At 44.8% G+C, this 19,483-nt stretch overlaps 2 protein-coding genes across 2 annotated transcripts in view; one reads left to right on the plus strand and one right to left on the minus strand.

Moving 5' to 3' along the window:
- creb5b (cAMP responsive element binding protein 5b) overlaps positions 1-1,038 on the minus strand; it is a 48,842-nt gene extending 47,804 nt beyond the window's left edge. Inside the window, exon 1 of the mRNA XM_028979647.1 lies at positions 409-1,038. The gene's annotated coding sequence lies outside the window, so the exon portion shown is untranslated. The remainder of the gene's footprint in view (positions 1-408) is intronic.
- On the plus strand, positions 220-19,340 carry jazf1b (JAZF zinc finger 1b). Its single transcript, XM_028979650.1, has 5 exons — positions 220-711; positions 10,511-10,583; positions 11,903-12,099; positions 13,183-13,352; positions 17,153-19,340. Exons 1-5 carry the CDS (start codon positions 474-476, stop codon positions 17,327-17,329), a joined length of 855 nt encoding a protein of 284 aa, XP_028835483.1. The 5' UTR covers positions 220-473; the 3' UTR covers positions 17,330-19,340.
- The last annotated feature ends 143 nt before the right edge of the window (positions 19,341-19,483 follow it).

Below are 19,483 nucleotides of genomic sequence, written 5' to 3' on the forward strand. Positions count from 1 at the left end.
CCCTGAGAAAGACACTTAACCCTGAGTTGCTCCAGGGGGGACTGTCCCTGTAACTACTGATTGTAAGTCGCTCTGGATAAGGGCGTCTGATAAATGCTGCAAATGTAAATGTACGTGAGATGAAAGGGAGGATGCAAAGTAAGCGCCCCTGCAAGAATTCGTTTTTCAACGCGGACTGCCACCACGTGGACATGTCAGTACATTGCACCGCTCTTTCTCTGTTGCATTCACCGTCCGGTGCCAGCGCCCAACAAATCCCGCACCAAAACGCCCTTTCAGCGCTTTAATCATTTGTATGTGCTTGTGAAGAGAGACTTTTATTAGGTGTCACGGCGTCCCATTTACTTTCGCGTAAATATGCAGACGAAGCTGGCTGCGTGAGAAAAAAAAGCAGCCTAATGCAATTACCTTCCCCTCCCTTCTGCAATACACAACTTCTGCCCATCAACAGGTAAGTGTGACGTCAGCGGGGGATGCTGTGGACCCTCCTCCGCGCTGCTCCAGCTGCCGCCACCGCTGTCTGTCTGTCTGTCTGGCCGCCGGTGTCTGAGCGCCACCTCCTTTCCGCCGCCTCCCCGTTCAATGCAGCAGAGACCATGACAGGTATCGCCGCTGCCTCCTTCTTCTCCAACACCTGCAGGTTCGGGGGCTGCGGACTCCATTTCGAGTCGCTGGCCGAGCTGATCGTGCACATCGAGGACAATCACATCGGTAAGTGGCCGAGCGGGCGGGCGGGCTGCGGCGCAGCAATGGCCGGCCGGCGCTGGCGCAGGCGGCGGCGGCAGGAGCCGACTTCCTGCGTCCTGGCCGCGCCGTTGCTAGGCGTGGTAGCGGCGGCGCCTCGGTGCGCCCCGCGAAGGCGCTCGTTTCGATGCGTTTCGAAGCCCCCCTGGCTTCGCTTCGCTTCCGGACCGCGGTTGGCTTCCAGCGCCGGGCCCCGGGGTCGCGGCGGCCGGCCGGCCGGCGGCGCACGTCGTCCCGACGCCGAAGCCCCGGAGCCCGGCGGCCTTTCCGACGCGTAGCCGCCGCGGCTAGCGCCGCTAGCCGCGCCGGCACCGAGCAGCGCCGCGCCGGGGCGTCATTACACCGCCGCGCCGCCGCGTTATTACACCCGCGTTCCAGATCGCGGCCTGTTTCTTTTTTCTTTTCTTTTTTAAAGAGGCTGTTTCTGCAGCCGACTGTCACGCGTCCGTCACCACCCTCGTGTTCGTGTCGCCGGCCGCCGATCAGGGCTCCAAAATATTACTACTGTCTCGTCTTACGGCTGGAAATAACCTGCAGCTCGCGTAGCAAATTCCCGACGAAAGCATCACTTTAAATAGTGGCACGTACAAGTTCCGCAGTAATATGCAGCACGTAACCAATCACTTCGATTGTGTGTGCAATGCAATTACAGCCAGTGTTTTACAGGCACAAGGCGTGAGATACCTTCATGTTTCTATTGTTAAAATAAGATGCACAGTAGAAAAAAATGTTAGGTTATGTTTAGTATAGAACAGCTATGGAGTGCACGCCCCACGGTTCACAGAAACAGTGCATGCATTTCCTGAAGTTGTGACTTCCTGTTGTGGAGGTGGGATTCTGGCCAGGATGCCGAAAGCTGCTACATGACTTGTGGGTTGGATACGGGTCGTGCATTGTCTGCCACCACACCAGGGTGGCATGATGGAGGCAGTCCCAGAGGAGGGTGAGACTGAGGTCATGGTATCCCAAGCATGTCCAGATGCATCCATCTTCCTCTTTAGTACAGCATATTGGCCAAACTGTTTTTTTTTTTTTTTTGTGCATACAATCATTCACACTGTGGATAAGTTGTGTTGGCTTCATACTTACCATTGGGTGTGAATGTGAGGTGATTTTAAACCTTGCGTGGATGTGTGTAATGGTGCGGCAGCTGAGGTTTTTGGGGAGGAAACCAGGGGGTTCGGTGCTGGGGTTCTTTATGACGCCTCTCGCAAAATCAATAACGGCCTCCCACAGCCAGCTCCGGCCTGCCTGCCATTAGGGAGATTTATAACACCACAGTCAATAAGAAAAAAACAAAGCACGAGCAACGTGAAGCAACAGCAGCATAAACCAGTGGTGCCCAAATTCAGTCCTGCCGGGATGGGCCTTCCATTTACATTTACATTTACAGCATTTATCAGACGCCCTTATCTAGAGCGACTTAAATCAGTAGTTACAGGGACAGTCCCCCTGGAGCAACTTAGGGTTAAGTGTCTTGCTCAGGGACACAATGGTAGTAAGTGGGATTCGAACCTGGGTCTTCTGGTTCATAGGCGAGTGTGTTACCCACTAGGCTACTTCCATCACTCTCCAGTTATCCTGAGGTCAGAAAGAGAGTCGTTTGAGTCGGTAATTATCCAGTCGTGGTGTCACGATAATAAATGATATTCTGCAGTAAAATGCATGCTTTGTGAAAAATAAGTGGGTGACTATACACACACATTGCATTGTCTGAAGGTGTGTACGCAGAGCTGTGTGTGTGTGTGAGCTGGGCTTTAATCGTATCCTTCCCCGCCAGGCGTTGCATTGTCTAATCCAGCAATCTCTTCCCTAATGACGCCTCTGTGATGCCTCGGCCACTAATGGCGGTTCTGGGTCTGTGTGCAGTCGGGGGGTCCGTAATGAGAATCCCACCTGCTGCAAAGCCCGGGGGGCAATTCGCTCTCCGGCCTGCCAGCAGCCTGCTGCCCCAGACGCTTGCAGCTCTTGTGTGTGTGTGTGTGTGTGTGTGTGTGCGATTTGTTTGTTCTTCATCAGCAAGTCAGAAAAGGGCCACCTGATGTCCGTTGTCTTTCATGCAGAAAGAACGACCCGCCAGCGTTAGGACAGTGCCGTGGTGTTACCAGGGGTGTCTGCCCTGCCCTCTGTGTCCCAGACAGTCTGTGGACGAAATCTAGATTGTATCAGCATCAAATCGTAGGCTAGTCCAGAGAAATAAAATAATATTGGCTGTCAACAGGGATGCAGGGCCTTGCATGCAAAACACACGCACACACACAGCTAAGAGTATAATTTGTCAAAATTAGCACATAATATATTTATGAATCCCTGAACTTTGTAACTTAGTGCAGTTGTAGTGTTGTTAAATGAATATGTTTCCAACCAAAACATTCACATTTATCACTTTTTTTTTTTTTTTTTTAAAGCGTGGCACACGTGGACATACACTGTGCAGTGTTAAATATGCGGCCTGTACCTGCCCACGTTCTGAAATAAGCTAATAGTTCTCAGCCCGGTCCTCGGAGACCACGTTTTTCTTCTGAACCTGAGCACACTGGGGCCAGGTCAGGTGAACCAGGGCTGCGAAAATAGTTGTAGGCTCCATAGTTGTGGGACAGAACGAAAACTGTGGGACCGGCATGGTTTGGGGGGGGGGGGGGAACAAGGATCCCTGATGTTACTCATTAGCCCCTTCTTTTTTTGTTGCATTTCTGTGCCCGCTTCTGCTGTTTCTGGCCAACAGGGGGAGGTACAGCCACGTGAAAACGCCACGACCCCTCCTTACATGACCGCGTGCCTTCTCCACTCCACACGTGCACGTGGCTGGGAGGTTGACCTGAAACCCTGCTTAGCAGCCGGCGCCAGTGGATGAGGTTGCTTAACGCCTACACGGTTTCCATCCTCAGCTTTGCATTGGTTGGCTGCTCTTCTTTTTTTAAGTCACACGTCAAAGGGAAATCCTGTTCATATCTGTGACCTGCACTGAACACATCGTTGACGCCTGGAGGTCCCGAATTAAAAACACCAGAAGTCACTGTCGTCAAAATGGGGTCATGGGGTCGTTGAGACTGAACATGACTTCTCTGAACAGTTGCTACAGTGTAGTGAGATACTGTAGTAGTGAAACCCCTTGTTTGTGTCTTAATGCGAGTTCTTTAATATCCTGTTCCCTCCCGATGGCACGGCCCGCGTGTGTCCGAGGTGTGATCTGTAGGAGCCACGCCTAAAAATGCACCACTGTGAAATAATGAGGCAATTAGCAGGCCCCCAAATGGAAAGAAATGGAGGGGGGGGGGATACTGCTCTGACCCCCACCCCACCTCCGTTGGCCCTTATGGAAGTGCGAATTCTGGCTTGTTCCGCCAGGCAGCCCAGGAAAGCTAATTAGAGAAGAGGGTGCCTTATTTGGCCCGTCTTCCTCCTCATCTGGAGACCTGCTGGTGAAAGAGCGCAGTCTCTCCACTCTTTTTTAATTAAGCGCCATGGAGGAAAAAGAGGAGCTGAAATGAACTGCAGCTTCTGCTTCTGTGTATGGCCAGCGGGGGACGCTAGCGTGCCGCAGCTATGAATGTCTTAAATGTTTGGAATTGACATGAGTGAATGTATGTAAATATATGTTCACAAGTATATTATTGTATTTAGTATTATGGTTTTTTTGTATGATGTAATGTAAAAAATCAATAGAGTTGATTCATGCCTTGAGATTGATTAGGTACATTGTAGACATTGGTCACATAGGGTGGTAGTAGCCTAGTGGGTAACACACTCGCCTATGAACCAGAAGACCCGGGTTCGAATCCCACTTACTACCATTGTGTCCCTGAGCAAGACACTTAACCCTTAATTGCTCCAGGGAGACTGTCCCTGTAAGTTGCTCTGGATAAGGGCGTCTGATAAATGCTGTAAATGTAAATGTGAAACTGCTGTCACCCTGAGGATCCCAGCACATACCACAATCCACTCCCTGAGGTCCTCTAGGTGTTGCTTGAGTGGAAATGTGAAATCATCTCTCTTCACTTCCTTGAAATTGTTTAAGTATGGCACAATGTTGGGCAGTGGTGGCCTAGCGGTTGAGGAAAACGGACCCATAATCGCCAAGGTGTCACTGAGCAATGTACCATCTCCACCCACTTCTCGCCGGGCACCTTTCATGGCTGCCCATTGCTCCCCAATGTGATCTGGTTTTTGAAGGGGTCATGACCATAACCCCGCCTACAGATGACACTACAAAACCAGGCACGTGAGACAATGTCCCTCACCTCTAGTGAGTGGCCCAGCCATTCATATATTTTTCTGTATATGGCCCTCATTGACAAAAAGTTGTTCATAAAAATGGGTCTCTGAACAGATCTAAATGAAAGCAGTTCCCCATATAAACCTTTGATAAACCTTCTGTTCTCTGTTTCTGACCCTCAGAATCATGGCTTTCACATCACCAGTCTCCTCTAAATATGTGTAGAAGCCCCTTTGCATATGTTTTTGTTTTTTTGCAGCCCAAAGACCCAGCTGAAGTCCACTTTGCTGGACACAATGATCCATTTACATGTTTGGTGTTTTAGACTGCATGGAGATTCAAAATTCTGTATGTAAGCAATAATCCACAGCAACAAATGAGCAGTGCAAATATGAAAAAGAAGGAATAAAACACAATAGAATAACTTTATTTGCTTCCAGTTAATTGCCTAGTGGGTACGACCCGCCTATGAACCAGGTTAGATCCAGGTTCAAATCCCACGTAGTACCACTGTGTCCCTGAGCACACAAATGTAAACGATGATCTGATTTATCGCATCCACTTGTGCTGGGATGGAGTTACTGTGGGCTGGGCTCATAGCGAGTGTGTTTACTGCGACATTAAAGCTTCCTGTACAAAACCTGCACTGTCCCAAGCCCAACCAAATGTTCACATCATAATATATATATCATTTTTGATTCTTTTTTGATCGCACCATGGGAATCATTTGGGGCTCGTTTTGTCTGTGCTATGCGCACCCCCCTCCCCAGATCTTTATTATCCCAAGCGGAAATAATAAATTTGAGCAGCGGTTCTGCTGCTGCTCACCATCACTGTGATGGAGGAGCTACTTTTTACTTTTACGCTTTACACTTTTTCGGCAGTGTTGCATTTAACAGTTCTGTTATAGTGCCTAATAACAATAGCTTTGCTATGAAAGTGAAGTGTAACGTAAGGGTGGAACAAACGAGGTGGTTAATATCCTGCCGCCTCTCCGTATGACAGGAAGGCACGTGCCGAGGGCAGGTACGTGTGCGCTTCCAGCCGGAAGCTATTTGGTTTCTCTCTTCCTGTCATTTTCTGTGTGCTGCATCTGCTGATGGTGTCCAGACCCATGACAGAAGAAGTCGCACAAACCGCAAAGGAATACCATCCGACCATAAAGGCGCGTCTGTGACAGTGCACTGGGGTATGCGGGGTTGTTGCAAAGTGTGGCTGTTCTAATTTATGAAGGTGTGAAATGTGGAGCTGAAGGTCATGAATACGTCTTTTATCTTGAATCAACTTCATTCATAGTTCATATGCCCATCAATCAAATTATGTGAGCCCTGAATGTGTTAAAAAGGGAATAATTTACATTTACAGCATTTACCAGATGCCCTTATCCTGAGCGACTTACAATCAGCAGTTAAAGGGACAGTCCCCCCTGGAGCAGCTTAGGGTTAAGTGTCTTGCTCAGGGACACAATGGTAGTAAGTGGGATTTGAACCTGGGTCTTCTGGTTAGAGTGTGTTACCCACTAGGCTACTACCACCCGGGAATGATCAAAGAAGCTGATTCCTAAATCTCTTTATTTATAGATTAGGTCACAGAATAAAAAAAAAAATTCAGGCCTTATCGGCCAGCCATATCTGTAGATTTTTTTATCCATATATCTTGTAAATGATTGACCCGTCCAAATGTATTTCTACGAACTACACAAGTGTATTTTAAACGGAACCTCTGTATAGAAGTCACCGGCAGCAATCGTCGGTGTGTCAGGCAGAGCTGAGATCGGTTTCATCGTGGCCAGTCTGCTCCTGCCGGTCCACACGTCCTCAGGGGCTCGCCAGAACATGGCCCGTCTGACGCGGGGTGCAGGTGGCTACACGCTCACCGCGCCGGCACGCGGAAGCGTCGGCTCGTGTTTGTTTTTAAGATGCAGCGCCTTCACGCTCCCGTTAGCCTTCCCTTTAGCCCCGCCCCTTCCCCCACGGCACCGCCACATCTCAGCAGAAGGCCTGGCCTGCGGTCGGCGCTGGGTGGCTGGATGCGTTTAGCATTAATATCCACCGTGGCATACTGGACCACCGTGGTGGACCACCTGTCTGTGCAGTGGACCACCTTCCTCTCTCTGCTAATGGGAGGGCCTGGCAGACCTCTGGTGGCCCCCAACTAATTTCAATCACTGTGAGCGTGTGTGTGTGTGTGTGTGTGTGTGTGTGTGTGTGTGTGTGTGTGTGTGTGTGTGAGAGATTTATGGGGTGTGTGAGAAGATTGATTCAGGGCTAATTGTTTGGGTGCAGAGCAGGTCTCTGTATTTACCCCATGCTGCCCCCCCGCCCCCGCCTGTCTTTTCACTACAGCACTGGTGTCTGGGGTCACTCAGCCACACCTACACACACAAATGCACACACACAAGTTTCTACAGAAACAGTAACTATAGATGCTAATAACTATAACTTCAAAACGATTAAGATTAAATATCAGAATCAAATTGGTCACTGTGTTTTGTTATTAAAAGTTGTATTTCTCTCCATATAAAAAAAAAAAAACGGTTAATTTATCTAACATTAAGAGATATTAAATGAACATTTAGACACACATAGTTATTAGTAAAGCACCTTTTTGCATTGTGTATTAATTTTTGGAGCATCGTTAGCAGGGTGGACCCCCTTTTTCGAGTCATTCAGTCCCTTATACAAATCAGCTAATAAACCCAAGCCCTTCGCCGGTGGAAGTGTTCTCTTTTTTTTTTTTTTTTAACATCATGTCAGAATAGTTTGTTCCCAGGTAGAGGGATTAATAATTCAGACCAGAGGGTCTCCGCCGTCCTTGCACTTTCCTGGTTCATTTTCAGCTTTCCTGTTTGTCTCCTTGGTGAGCTGCAGTCTGCATTCCTCCATAATTATGATGTGTTGAAGGCTTGATGCGTGGTGCCATGCTGGCCGGAACCACTCTGCAGGGCCACACAGCTTTTTTCTTTTTTTTTTTTTTACTTTATTTTTAATTTTCGTTGGACCGAGCAGGGAACAGAGATAAATATGTTTCAGGTTAAACTGGGCAGAAAAATGTGTTTACTCACAGAGCGGACATAAAGTTAAGCGTTGAAATGTGTTGCAGGGCGACTCATTAGGCCTGCTCCTCTCAGAGCACCCTGAGAGCTCCACCATCTGACAGCCATTACAGCGCCTCCAAACTCATTACCAGAGCCCCGACTAACCACAAGTGACAGGAGGGAAGAGAGAGAATGGGAGAATCACAGGAGAGTCAGAAGAAAGTAAGATGCAGAATAAGATAGAGGTTATGCCATGCGCTCTATAAACGTACATATTTTTCTGAAAATATGTTGTTTTTATAACAATAGTTGTAGACGTATTGGTGAAGACTTACATTCACAGTATGAGTAGGTTTATTATTGATAATAATAATCACACGAGTAACTGTTAGTGTTAATTACTAATGTCAGTAATCAGAATTACAAATGATCGCTCTAACAGTATGTATGTAAACAGGCATGTTGTTAGTGTAAGCAGTAAAAGGAGCATTTATTATTTAAGTAATAATCAGTAATAAAAGTAACTGTGTAATTTTAGGGACAGAAATATAGGGGAAGTCGAGCTGTACCATCTTGTCTTGCAGAAATACAGATGTTAGTGGTCATCGTAATAAAAGCTCTAATAAATTCCCAAAGGTGAGAAACCATAACAGTAGTAACACCAATAACAGTAGAATTACCAGTAATAGAATCAGTAGTAACTGAAATTACATTAAATAAATACACTACCAAAGTTTGGACATACCTGCTCTGTGGCTGTTATGGAGACTAAGATGGAGGCCATTTAGAAGAATCTAACGAAAGGGGAAAGTGGAGTATATTTGACGAATTCGGTTTTTCAGGGTTGACTTTTTTTACCTTCATGGCAGCTTTGTTCACTGTTATCAAAAGCCACTTCATGAGATGCTCATTAACAAGAATGATAAGACTTGAGGAGTGTTGGGAAAACCATCCCGGTTGTCTAACTTAAGGTGGTTGAGCAAAGCAAAGAGTGTGAAATGCTGCCATTACAGCAAAAGCTCCCTTCTTTGGAGAGAATCAAATGTTAAACTTTCGGCCTTGTTTACTATTTTTTTATTACATAACCATGTGTGTGTTCTATAATGTAAAAAATGCAAGACCCAGAAATTATTATATGCATCCAAACTCTTGACTGGTTGCGTATATTAGTAATAGAACAATAACTGTAGTAATAGAAATAATGTTAGAAATAATACAATATTAATAAACAGAGTAACAGTAGTATTTGAGTAGTATAGTTTCCAGGGAAGAGTTTAATATGGCTTGATAAAGAAAGATGGTGAGAATAAGATGATTGACAGCTGAAGTGTGTCAGCTGTCTCTGTCTCAGTTTTGGAAGCCGGTGGGTTGGGCTGTGGTGCCGAGAGGGGTACGGAAGTGCAGGTTATTGGTTTGAAACTTGAACACACCTCAACACACTGGGGTTGCGTGAGGTCATGCACTTCCATTATCTCAGTTTCCTCACTTTCTTTCAGATCAGACCAGCACTGGCATTCGATGGCTATACTGTCACATTAGGCTTAATCTATAAGTTTGATTAAAAACAGACTGCTTACCAAGTTTAAATTCCACCCTTTAAAAATGGGAATTTTAGATCTACATGCCTGTGTCTAAACAGTTCAAATTCAAAATTGTTTGGCGTTAATCCAAAAAAAACTGCAAAAAAATAATTGCTTTGAAAATACAGTGGATTTCTTTGAAATACAATTATATGAGATACCAGAACAAGGTCGACTGGCAAGCTTTCTTGACACACCAGTGAAATAATGAACAAATGATTTGAAAAGGAGGAGCAGCACCTTGGCCACTGGGGGGCAGCACTCTAACACAGCAGGCTGCAGGAGCCATGCGTGCCGTGGCATGTATTACGGGGAGGACTGGACAGGCCCTTTGAAGTGGGGGGCTGGTTGACCTCAGGACGGGGAGGTGGCTTATTGGAAGAGCAGCACCCGCAGCCTGGAAGAGGCCATGAGAAACTGCACTGTGTGAGTGTGTCGGTGGAAGGCAGCGAAATGCCTGTTAATTTTCATGGAAATAGAGAAACCCAGCAGCTGTGTGAAACCCTTTGCCACCCAGCATCAGCCTTTCCCACAATTCCAAATTAGACTCGATGTTTGAGCTCTCTCCTGCATTTAAGTTGATTATATTAAAGAAGAAAAAACTTAATTAACATTATTGGCATGTGTGCTTCAGTAGGGATTGGGTTTATTTGGGGAGGGGTAGGTGGCTTGTCTCATGCGAGAGGACCACAGCCTGAGACAATGCGTAATGTGCTTTTTCTAGTGGTCGTGACAAAGTTTTCCAACCTAAACCGCTTGCCCCCGCCGCCGCAAATAACACAAAAACAAAGTGGAAAAACAAGAAGGACTTAATGCTGCGACCAGAATTTGCGGGTTGGACCGTGCTCTGAATTTTTCCGCTATTATATATGCAATATCTCCAGTGTGGCGCTATGTGTGTGTGTCACTGATGTTCTGTATGTTCTTCCGTAGATACAGACCCGCGGGTCCTGGAGAAACAAGAACTGCAGCAGCCCACATATGTCGCCCTCAGCTACATCAACAGGTTTGTGAACAGATTTACTTCCAGGCACCACCACCACCCCCCCACCCCCACCTCCATCAACCAGGAAAGGAAGAGCACTGGCTTTGCATTTTTCTCCCCGGGGTTTCTGTGTGTGGACCAATATCATGCTTTGTAATATGAAACGCTGTGCTGTAAAAAAAAGGTACAGTATTTTTGGTGTGGTTGTTTATTTATAGCCGGCATGGTAAATGCTTGACATAAAAAAAAATGTCATATTGGCTACAAAAGCCTAAAGTTCAAAAACTATAAAATATTTCATGCATCAAAACGTGAAACCATACGCTTTATAAATGCCATAATTCCTTTCATTTGTCGGTTCTCCTCTAACCAAATGTTAACCAAACTTGTCTAACTAACCCTAAACTTAAACAAAATGTAAATGCTGATCAGAATCATGTTAATTTAAGTATATCCGCAAACACATACAAGGAAATTGACTCCAGTTGATAGCGTCTCGCAAGCACAACAGTATAAAACAACAACACTATACAACATGGTCTAGTATTTTATATACAGAAAAGCGATATTGGGTGCTGTTGTCCAGCATTTCATGTGAGATTGCGCTGCATTAACCATCAACCTGAGAGCGATTCGAGTTGAGCACAAAGGAATATTAGAAGAAGAACCGCATTGCGTGCACACCAGAAAATGGCAGCATAACACAAGCGATAGCAAGATACCACTATACTCACATGTGCCTCTCCAAAGCAACAAATTACTCCAGCATGGAACAACTGGATTTACTCGCAGGGCTTGGAGTTGTGTGATAAGCAAAGCCAAGCTGACATTTCTCTCCAGGCCGAGCTTTAATGTGGTGTTTGAATGGCGGCTGAAAGGTTTACGAAGGAGAGTGTCGCTTGGGAGAGGGTACGCTGCCGTCTCTGTTACTTTTACACACGGGCCTTCATGTGGTCTTGGTTTAATCTGCTAATTCCACTTCAGCTTTAATAGTGTCTGTGTGAACATTTCATTTTTACGGTGCACATTAACAAACGTTCTTTACTGTGTGACATAATCTTGGGAGTATTTAGTATTTAAATATTAGTATGAACAGCAGTGGAACTTGTGTAGTGCGATTCAGAGCCTCTGATATGGGAATAAATTCACTTTGAGTTGGGGTAGCGAGACCAAATATGAAATTGAAAAGGTGCTTATACCAGCTATTTGTTAGAATAAGATAATTTTTTATCTTTTATCTTTCACCAAAGGGGTTAAATGATTAGTATAATTTTTCTCATATGTAGAAACCTTATACAAGAAGTGCGTACATTAAACGTGTAAATGTACCGCGTCCCCAGGTTCATGACGGATGCGGCGCGGCGCGAGCATGAGTCTCTGAAGAAGAAGGTGCAACCCAAGCTGTCTCTCTCTCTGACCGGCAGCCTGGCCAGGACCAACGTGTCCACCCCCCCTCGCCACAGCAGTGGCAACCTGACCCCGCCCGTGACCCCACCCATCACTCCTTCCTCCTCCTTTCGTAGTAGCACACCGACCGGTAAGCGTCCACACCCACCATGTGTAGCCTGAGGGGGGTTTCTTCGTGTCTCAGTGTTTTATTTGCATTAAATTTGTCAGGCGGTGCCTTCTCAATACACTTGCATACCATATCGATGCTTAAGTTAAATTTTTAAACCTTTGTGTAAGAATCAGCAGTTTTCTTGCTGTGATTTAATAATCCTGATTATTGCAGAGTTTACAGGAATGTGATGTCATTACAACATGTGGACATTTTATTATATCACTTGCAAAGGCTCACAGGAGCACCTGTGTTTCATAACCAGTTTATCCTGGGCATATCGCAGCAAGCACAACACAGGGTGAGCGTAGCCTAGTGTGTAGCACACACACTGTGAACTGGACTTACTAACGTTGTGTCCCTGAGCAGTGAATTTGTAACTGCGGATCGTAAGTCGCTCTGAATAAGAGCGAATGTTAAATTTAAATGTAAATTCGTCTGATCCCAACTATTCGTACAATACATGCATGCAGTTGGGCAACCATTTTGTGTCTAAAACCTGGCCAGCATGTGATTTAAACTAGGCCATACTGCTGAATTTGACCAAATAAAACATGATTTACCACTGATGTCACTAAATGTTATGTATTCACTCTTTTTACCCATATGTACTGTAAGTATGGTCCTGCACTTCCCCTATATGACTCTAAATGGTACCACAATTGCCGGTAGCATATCCTTACATTACATTAACCTTTGACCTTTCTGCATTACCCAGAGGAGCTTCCCATAAAACAGCATGTTCCAGTTTTCTCACATGATTAGTCACAGAGAGAAGGATACTACAGCTTGTGGGAATGGGGAGGGAGTGGGGCAGCCTCCCATTAAAGGAAAGTAAAAGCCCTCACAAGTTTTTTTTTTTTTTGTTGTTCCAGCCATTCATGTGTGCTAGTTCAGCTTAATTATTTTCATGATCACTTTAGTGAGGTGTATGGGTGTAGCAGGACTTTTCAACAGTTGTCAAAACCAAAATTAAACAGTTTGATTTATTTAGTCCTCGGAACATTTTCACAGTTTTTATGTCTTTTAACGTCTTTCCCATGTACTTGACTGTGCCTGCAGGTAGTGAGTATGATGAAGAGGAGGCCGATTATGAAGAGTCCGACAGCGACGAGTCGTGGACCACCGAAAGTGCCATTAGCTCTGAGTCGATCCTCAGCTCCATGTGCATGAACGGTGGTGACGAGAAGCCCTTTGCCTGCCCTGTGCCCGGATGCAAAAAGAGATACAAGGTACAGTGTTGCTCACATTCAGTACATACACACACACACACACAGATTGTGTGTATTATTGTGTGTATTATTATTGTTAAATATAGATTGTTAAAGGATTAGGAAACATCCAGTCATTTTCAACACTTACTGCAGTTTACACATAAATGTCCTTACAGCTCTTAAACTGGACCCTGTACTGGTGTTCCAGCTTTGGTAAAGAGTGTCCGTTGCCCTCCTCTGAATCTATAATTAATGAATTAATAGCTGGAAAGCACAACTGTATTTCCATTGCTGTGCTACAAAAGGCTTCAAATATTTTGAGCAAGTAATTTTTAAACCATACACTTACTTTAAGGCCGATATTGACTAGTGATCAGAATTAACTGCTTGTGAGAGCATTACAGAAGCCGCAGCATTTTGTTTTACATACAGCATCTAGCTCTTAAACGTTTTGCACTGAAATATATTGAAATACATTCTTATTCATTTTCTTCGGAACACAACAAAAGCACCACTTATATTACAGCAGCATTTTAAAAATGTAAATACAACTCATTGGGTCTTATTCTGTACAAAGAAAATGCATTTGTTTGGCTGTTTGATTACAGCACTGAATAGCTATACACACAATAGCTAATAGATACAGCGCACATCTCTAAAGCTGCTATTAAAGAACTTGATCCACTTATTTGTCCTATGAAGGCAGATTGGCTGTTTTCCTGGTGTTGAAAATATGATTTAATGCCCTCCAAGCACTACAACATGTACAGCATGTTCACTTCAAGGGCTGCCAGTTTTACACGATTTTCCATTCACATCTGGAGTGCGCCGCCAAGATAAATTACATGCAGCTTGGGAAAATTACCTTTACTGTGACCCAGAGGAAATGAACAATGACAATCTTTTATGGCCGATCTTTCCGTGGGCAAATAATTGTGTCAGATGATGTCAGTTAGGGGTTCGGTGAGGGTCTCTTGGAAGTAGTTTGGACATACACTGCAAGTTATCGCCAGCAACGCATCTGGTAACACTAGATTCCTTTGTGCTGTTTGGCTTCTGTGGATGCACACAGTTAACTGGACATTGCAAAGGATGCCATTTTCTATACAAAGCGCTTTAGATACTCTGCATCCAGAGTATCAAATAAATGAAAAGCACAGACTTTGGAGCGGATTCTGATTGGCATGTTTCTGACCGGTGACTGTAGTGCTTGGGGTGGGGCAATGTCATGTTTACCAATTAAACTATTCTTAATATAACTGGAATGTACTGGGTGGGCCATTTATATGGATACACCTTAATAAAATGGGAATGGTTGGTGATATTAACGTCCTGTGTGTGGCACATTAGTATATGTGAGGGGGAAACCTTTCAAGAGGGGTGGTTAACATAGTGGCCGTTTTGAAGTCGGCCATCTTGGATCAAACTTTTGTTTTTTCAATAGGAAGAGGGTCATGTGACACATCAAATGTATTGGTAATTTCACAAGAAAAACAATGGTGTGCTTTTAACGTAACATTATTCTTTCATGAGTTATTTCGAAGTTTCTGACCACTTATAAAATGTGTTCAATGTCACCAACCATTCCCATTTTATTAAGGTGTATCCATATAAATGGCCCACCCTGTACACTGCTCAGAAAACTCCAAGTCAAGTCAAATGTCTAATAAACATCAATTGAAAATCAATTTCACATGCTGTTGTGCAAATGGAATATACAACACATAGAAATTATGGGCAATTACCAAGACATCCCCAATAAATGTGTGGTTCTGCAGTTGGTGACCACAGACCACTTCTCAGTTCCTATGCTTTCTGGCTGATGTTTTGGTCACTTTTGAATGCTGGCGGTGCTTTCACTCTAGTGGTAGCATGAGACGGAGTCTACAACCCACACAAGTGGCTCAGGTAGTGCAGCTCATCCAGGATGGCACATCAGTGCGAGCTGTGGCAAGAAGGTTTGCTGTATGGAGACGCTACCGGGAGACAGGCCAGTACATCAGTAGACGTGGAGGAGGCCATAGGAGGGCAACAATCCAGCAGCAGCACCGCTTCCTCCGCCTTTGTGCAATGAGGAATAGGAGGTGCACTGCCAGAGCCCTGAAAAATGACCACAGATGGGCATGTCTCTGTTCAAACAGTCAGAAACAGACTTCATGAAAGTGGTATGAGGGCCTGACATCCACAGGTGGGGTTGTGTTTACAGTCCAACACCGTGTTGCACATTTGCCGTTTGCCAGAGAACACCAAGATTGGCAAATACTGGCGCCCTGTGCTCTTCACAGATGAAAGCAGGTTCACACTGAGCACATGTGACAGACGTGACAGAGTCTGGAGACAACATGGAGAACGTTCTGCTGCCTTGCACATCCTCCAGCATGACCAGTTTTGCAGTGGGTCAGTAATGGTGTGAGGTGCCATTTCTTTGGGGGGGGGGCACAGCCCACCATGTGCTCACCAGAGGTAGCTTGGTTGCCATTAGGTACCGAGATGAGATCCTCAGATCCTATGCTGGTGCGGTTCTCCCTGGGTTCCACCTAATGTAAGACAATGCTAGACCTCATGTGGCTGGATTGTGTCAGCACCAGAGGTAGCTTGGTTGCCATTAGGTACCGAGATGAGATCCTCAGATCATATGCTGGTGCGGTTCTCCCTGGGTTCCACCTAAAGTAAGACAATGCTAGACCTCATTTGGCTGGATTGTGTCAGCATCAGAGGTAGCTTGGTTGCCATTAGGTACCGAGATGAGATCCTCAGATCATATGCTGGTGCGGTTCTCCCTGGGTTCCACCTAATGTAAGACAATGCTAGACCTCATGTGGCTGGATTGTGTCAGCACCAGAGGTAGCTTGGTTGCCATTAGGTACCGAGATGAGATCCTCAGATCATATGCTGGTGCGGTTCTCCCTGGGTTCCACCTAATGTAAGACAATGCTAGACCTCATGTGGCTGGATTGTGTCAGCATTTCCTGCTAGACTAAGGCATTGATTCTATGGACTGGCCCGCACGTTCCCCAGACTTGAATCCAATTGAGCACATCTGGAACATCATGTCTCGCTTTATACACCTACACCATGTTGCACCACAAACTGTCCAGGAGTTGGCGGGTGCTTTAGTCCAGATCTGGGAGGAGATCCCTCATGAAACCATTTACCAGGGGCAGTGGCGGCCTAGCTGTTAAGGAAGCAGCCCCGTAATCAGAAGGTTGCCAGTTCGATTCCCGATCCACCAAGGTGCCACTGAGGTGTCACTGAGTCCCCACACACTGCTGTCATGGCTGCGCATTGCTCACTAAATGTGATGAGTTAAATGCACGTCACCGTGTGCAGTGCGTGCTTGCTGTACATCATAATGACAATCACTTTGAACAAAAATACAGGCAAATGGAGGCCACACACACTACTGAGCCTCATTTTGACTTGTTTTAAGGACATTACATCAAAGTTAGATCAGCCTGTAGTGTGTTTTTTCACTTTAATTTTGAGTTTGAAAACAGACCTCCATGGGTTGATCAATTTGATTTCCATTGAAATCCATTGTGTGGCTTTTTTGTCAGCACATTCAACTATGTATTTAATACTTTAATAAGAATATTTCATTCATTCAGACTTAGGATATCTTATTTTTGTGTATATATTGATAATTCACATCTAAAAATACAATCCAAAATAAGAAATCATCTTTACACGATGATGTCTCTAGAAAATTATGCTTCTGAACTGCACAAGGTAACTTTACCATTGTGATGAATCTGTTTTCAGATGTAGGTAAATGTGGATAAGTCTTTGAAGTTTCTAATGAATTGTCCCCTTTGTAGAATGTGAACGGTATCAAATACCACGCCAAGAATGGGCACCGAACCCAGATCCGAGTGCGCAAACCCTTCAAGTGCCGATGTGGCAAGAGCTACAAGACGTCTCAGGGCCTTCGCCACCACACCATCAACTTCCACCCGCCTGTCTCTGCCGACATCATTCGCAAGATGCAGCAGTAGAGTGGCGCAGAGGGAGGCAGAGTCGCCGTGCCAACTAGCCCATGGTCACCAGCAGCCATGGCTGCAGAACCCCCCCCATCCAGTCCTTAAACCCCCAAAAAAACCCTGATCTCCCACCCTCTTCCAGTCCAGGGCTGCCTTCATCCCTCTTTCATTCCATCTTTTTCATCCTCCCACCCCACTCAGTTGGAGGATTTCCTTGTTACACTACACTTTTATTGCATGCTTTAATTTTTTTTTTTTTACATTTTCTTTCTCCTATATTTTGAAAATGATGTATCTTAGAGCTCACCGTATTTGTACTTTTGCACATCCAGCTATCATTCTTCTCTTTATGGTTATTATCGTTGTTGTTCTTTTTTGTGACTTTAAGGTGCTTTCCATAAGGAGGTGATGACCTGCTTACAGCTGAGATGGTCTCGAACGAAGTTGCCTAATCGTGTTCTGTCGATTGTGTGTGATCGGTTCCAGCAAGCATCCATCTCAACCTAGACTGCCATTCCAGTATAGTGTTTCAGAGAGGCAAGGTCACAACAATATAGAGAAAAGTATTTGAATGTTTGTAATATAACCGATACCTACCCAATATATAAGATGCATTCATAGATATAGATGTATATATATTATATATATAAAAAAACTTTTTCATAATCAGATGTAAAATCTATTCTTTATTCCCTTAAGTTTTATTTTTTATTATATTTCAGTTCTTTAAAAATACAAACCTATAGTACAAAGCAGATAAGTTTGAAAGGTCCGTTCTGACGTAGTATTTTTCATGCAATCAAGTCCTTTTACTTTCTCCAGTTTGTGTTCAGAACTCAGCTTGTGTGAGCACCAAATGACGATCTCAGGTGACAAATCGCCAGCATTTCAGCACCGTTATCCTGCCCATGCATTTTCTTGAAGTTATGAGTTGGTCGTGACACCTCTACCAGGTTACCTGGGGGTTGAGGAAGTCTCAGCCCCACTCGACACCGCTCCCAAGCCACATTCAAAGAGGACTTTGCAGTGTACTTCATCACCTCGGTGAAGTTTTTTAAGCACTTTGTAGTGACCAGTTGCCAACATAGTTTAGAACGTTTGAGTTGCCAATGTTTCTGGGCCGCAGGGCACCCCACCCTGTGCTCGCTGAGAACACTCGAACTAGAGCGCCACAGTGGAGGTACTAAACATAACTTTTTTTTCTTTCCTCTCCTAAGGGAATTTTTGTCTCTTTTACCAGACCTCCAGTGCATTTTGTTGGTTGTGAGATTATATTAACTATATCTGGTTGCCTTGAATAGTAGACATCATTCCAGTTATATACACCTGTGTAGCTTCTTGGAGGAACCTCTGTAATTCCTCCATATATACTTTTCTCCTTTTGTTTCATTTTTGTAATCGGTGCAGACATTTCTGGGAAAGATGGCCCAACCCACTTAGCGTATTTAGGTTGTGAGTCTGTGCCTATCCCCTGGTGTCACCTCAGAAGGACCCTGCTAATCTCTCCTGATCCCATATGGTTAATGTGAAGTCACCAAATCTCTTCTATATGAACAGAGACACAGTTTGTGTGAGTGTTGTGTGTCAAGTGTTTAACGTGGTGCTGCTGAAGCATCCTTCAGATGTAGTTAAGGGTCAGGCTGAGAGGGGCAGGGCCAACACCAGAGAGCAGGCTGAGCCAAGACCATCAATCACTCATTATGACATCATCACTGCATGGAAGTCAATGTTGTTAATGGAACTACAGTCTCTATTTTAGATTTACATTGTGACAGTATTATACTGCCAGTATGGAGGGAAGTATTTGATATATTGTGTATAGTGAATGTATTGTTATGTCTCAGTGTAAGTGCATTAAATTATATTTTCGTATGTTTCTGGAGAACGGCGTTCCTATGTATAAGAATTTCAACACCAGAGGTTGTTTTGAAACCAGCGGTGACTTACAGTACTTTCTTCAAAAACAACAAAAAAATGCTGCTTCATAAATGTAAACCTGATTACATTTGAAACATTAAAAAGGCCTCTGATGGTAAATTGGTGTGAATTTTTCTGTCTTCATGCCCGTGTGTGATGTTGGCAGGTTCTGTGTAGTTACATCATGACATCAAGTCATTTTTTACTTCATAGTTCCACTTGTTTTGTGATGCAGGTTGCAAAACCGCATGC

This window comes from Denticeps clupeoides, chromosome 5 (assembly GCF_900700375.1).
Source record: "Denticeps clupeoides chromosome 5, fDenClu1.1, whole genome shotgun sequence".
Classification (NCBI taxonomy): Eukaryota; Metazoa; Chordata; class Actinopteri; order Clupeiformes; family Denticipitidae; genus Denticeps; species Denticeps clupeoides.

What these genes read in the sequence shown, in the direction of transcription:
- jazf1b (XM_028979650.1), top strand. Translation starts at nt 474, where the DNA reads ATGCTGTGGACCCTCCTCCGCGCTGCTCCAGCTGCCGCCACCGCTGTC. An exon ending in CATCGAGGACAATCACATCG is followed by an intron (nt 712 to 10,510) that starts GTAAGTGGCCGA and finishes GTTCTTCCGTAG; the next exon opens with ATACAGACCCGCGGGTCCTG. An exon ending in GATGCAAAAAGAGATACAAG is followed by an intron (nt 13,353 to 17,152) that starts GTACAGTGTTGC and finishes TCCCCTTTGTAG; the next exon opens with AATGTGAACGGTATCAAATA.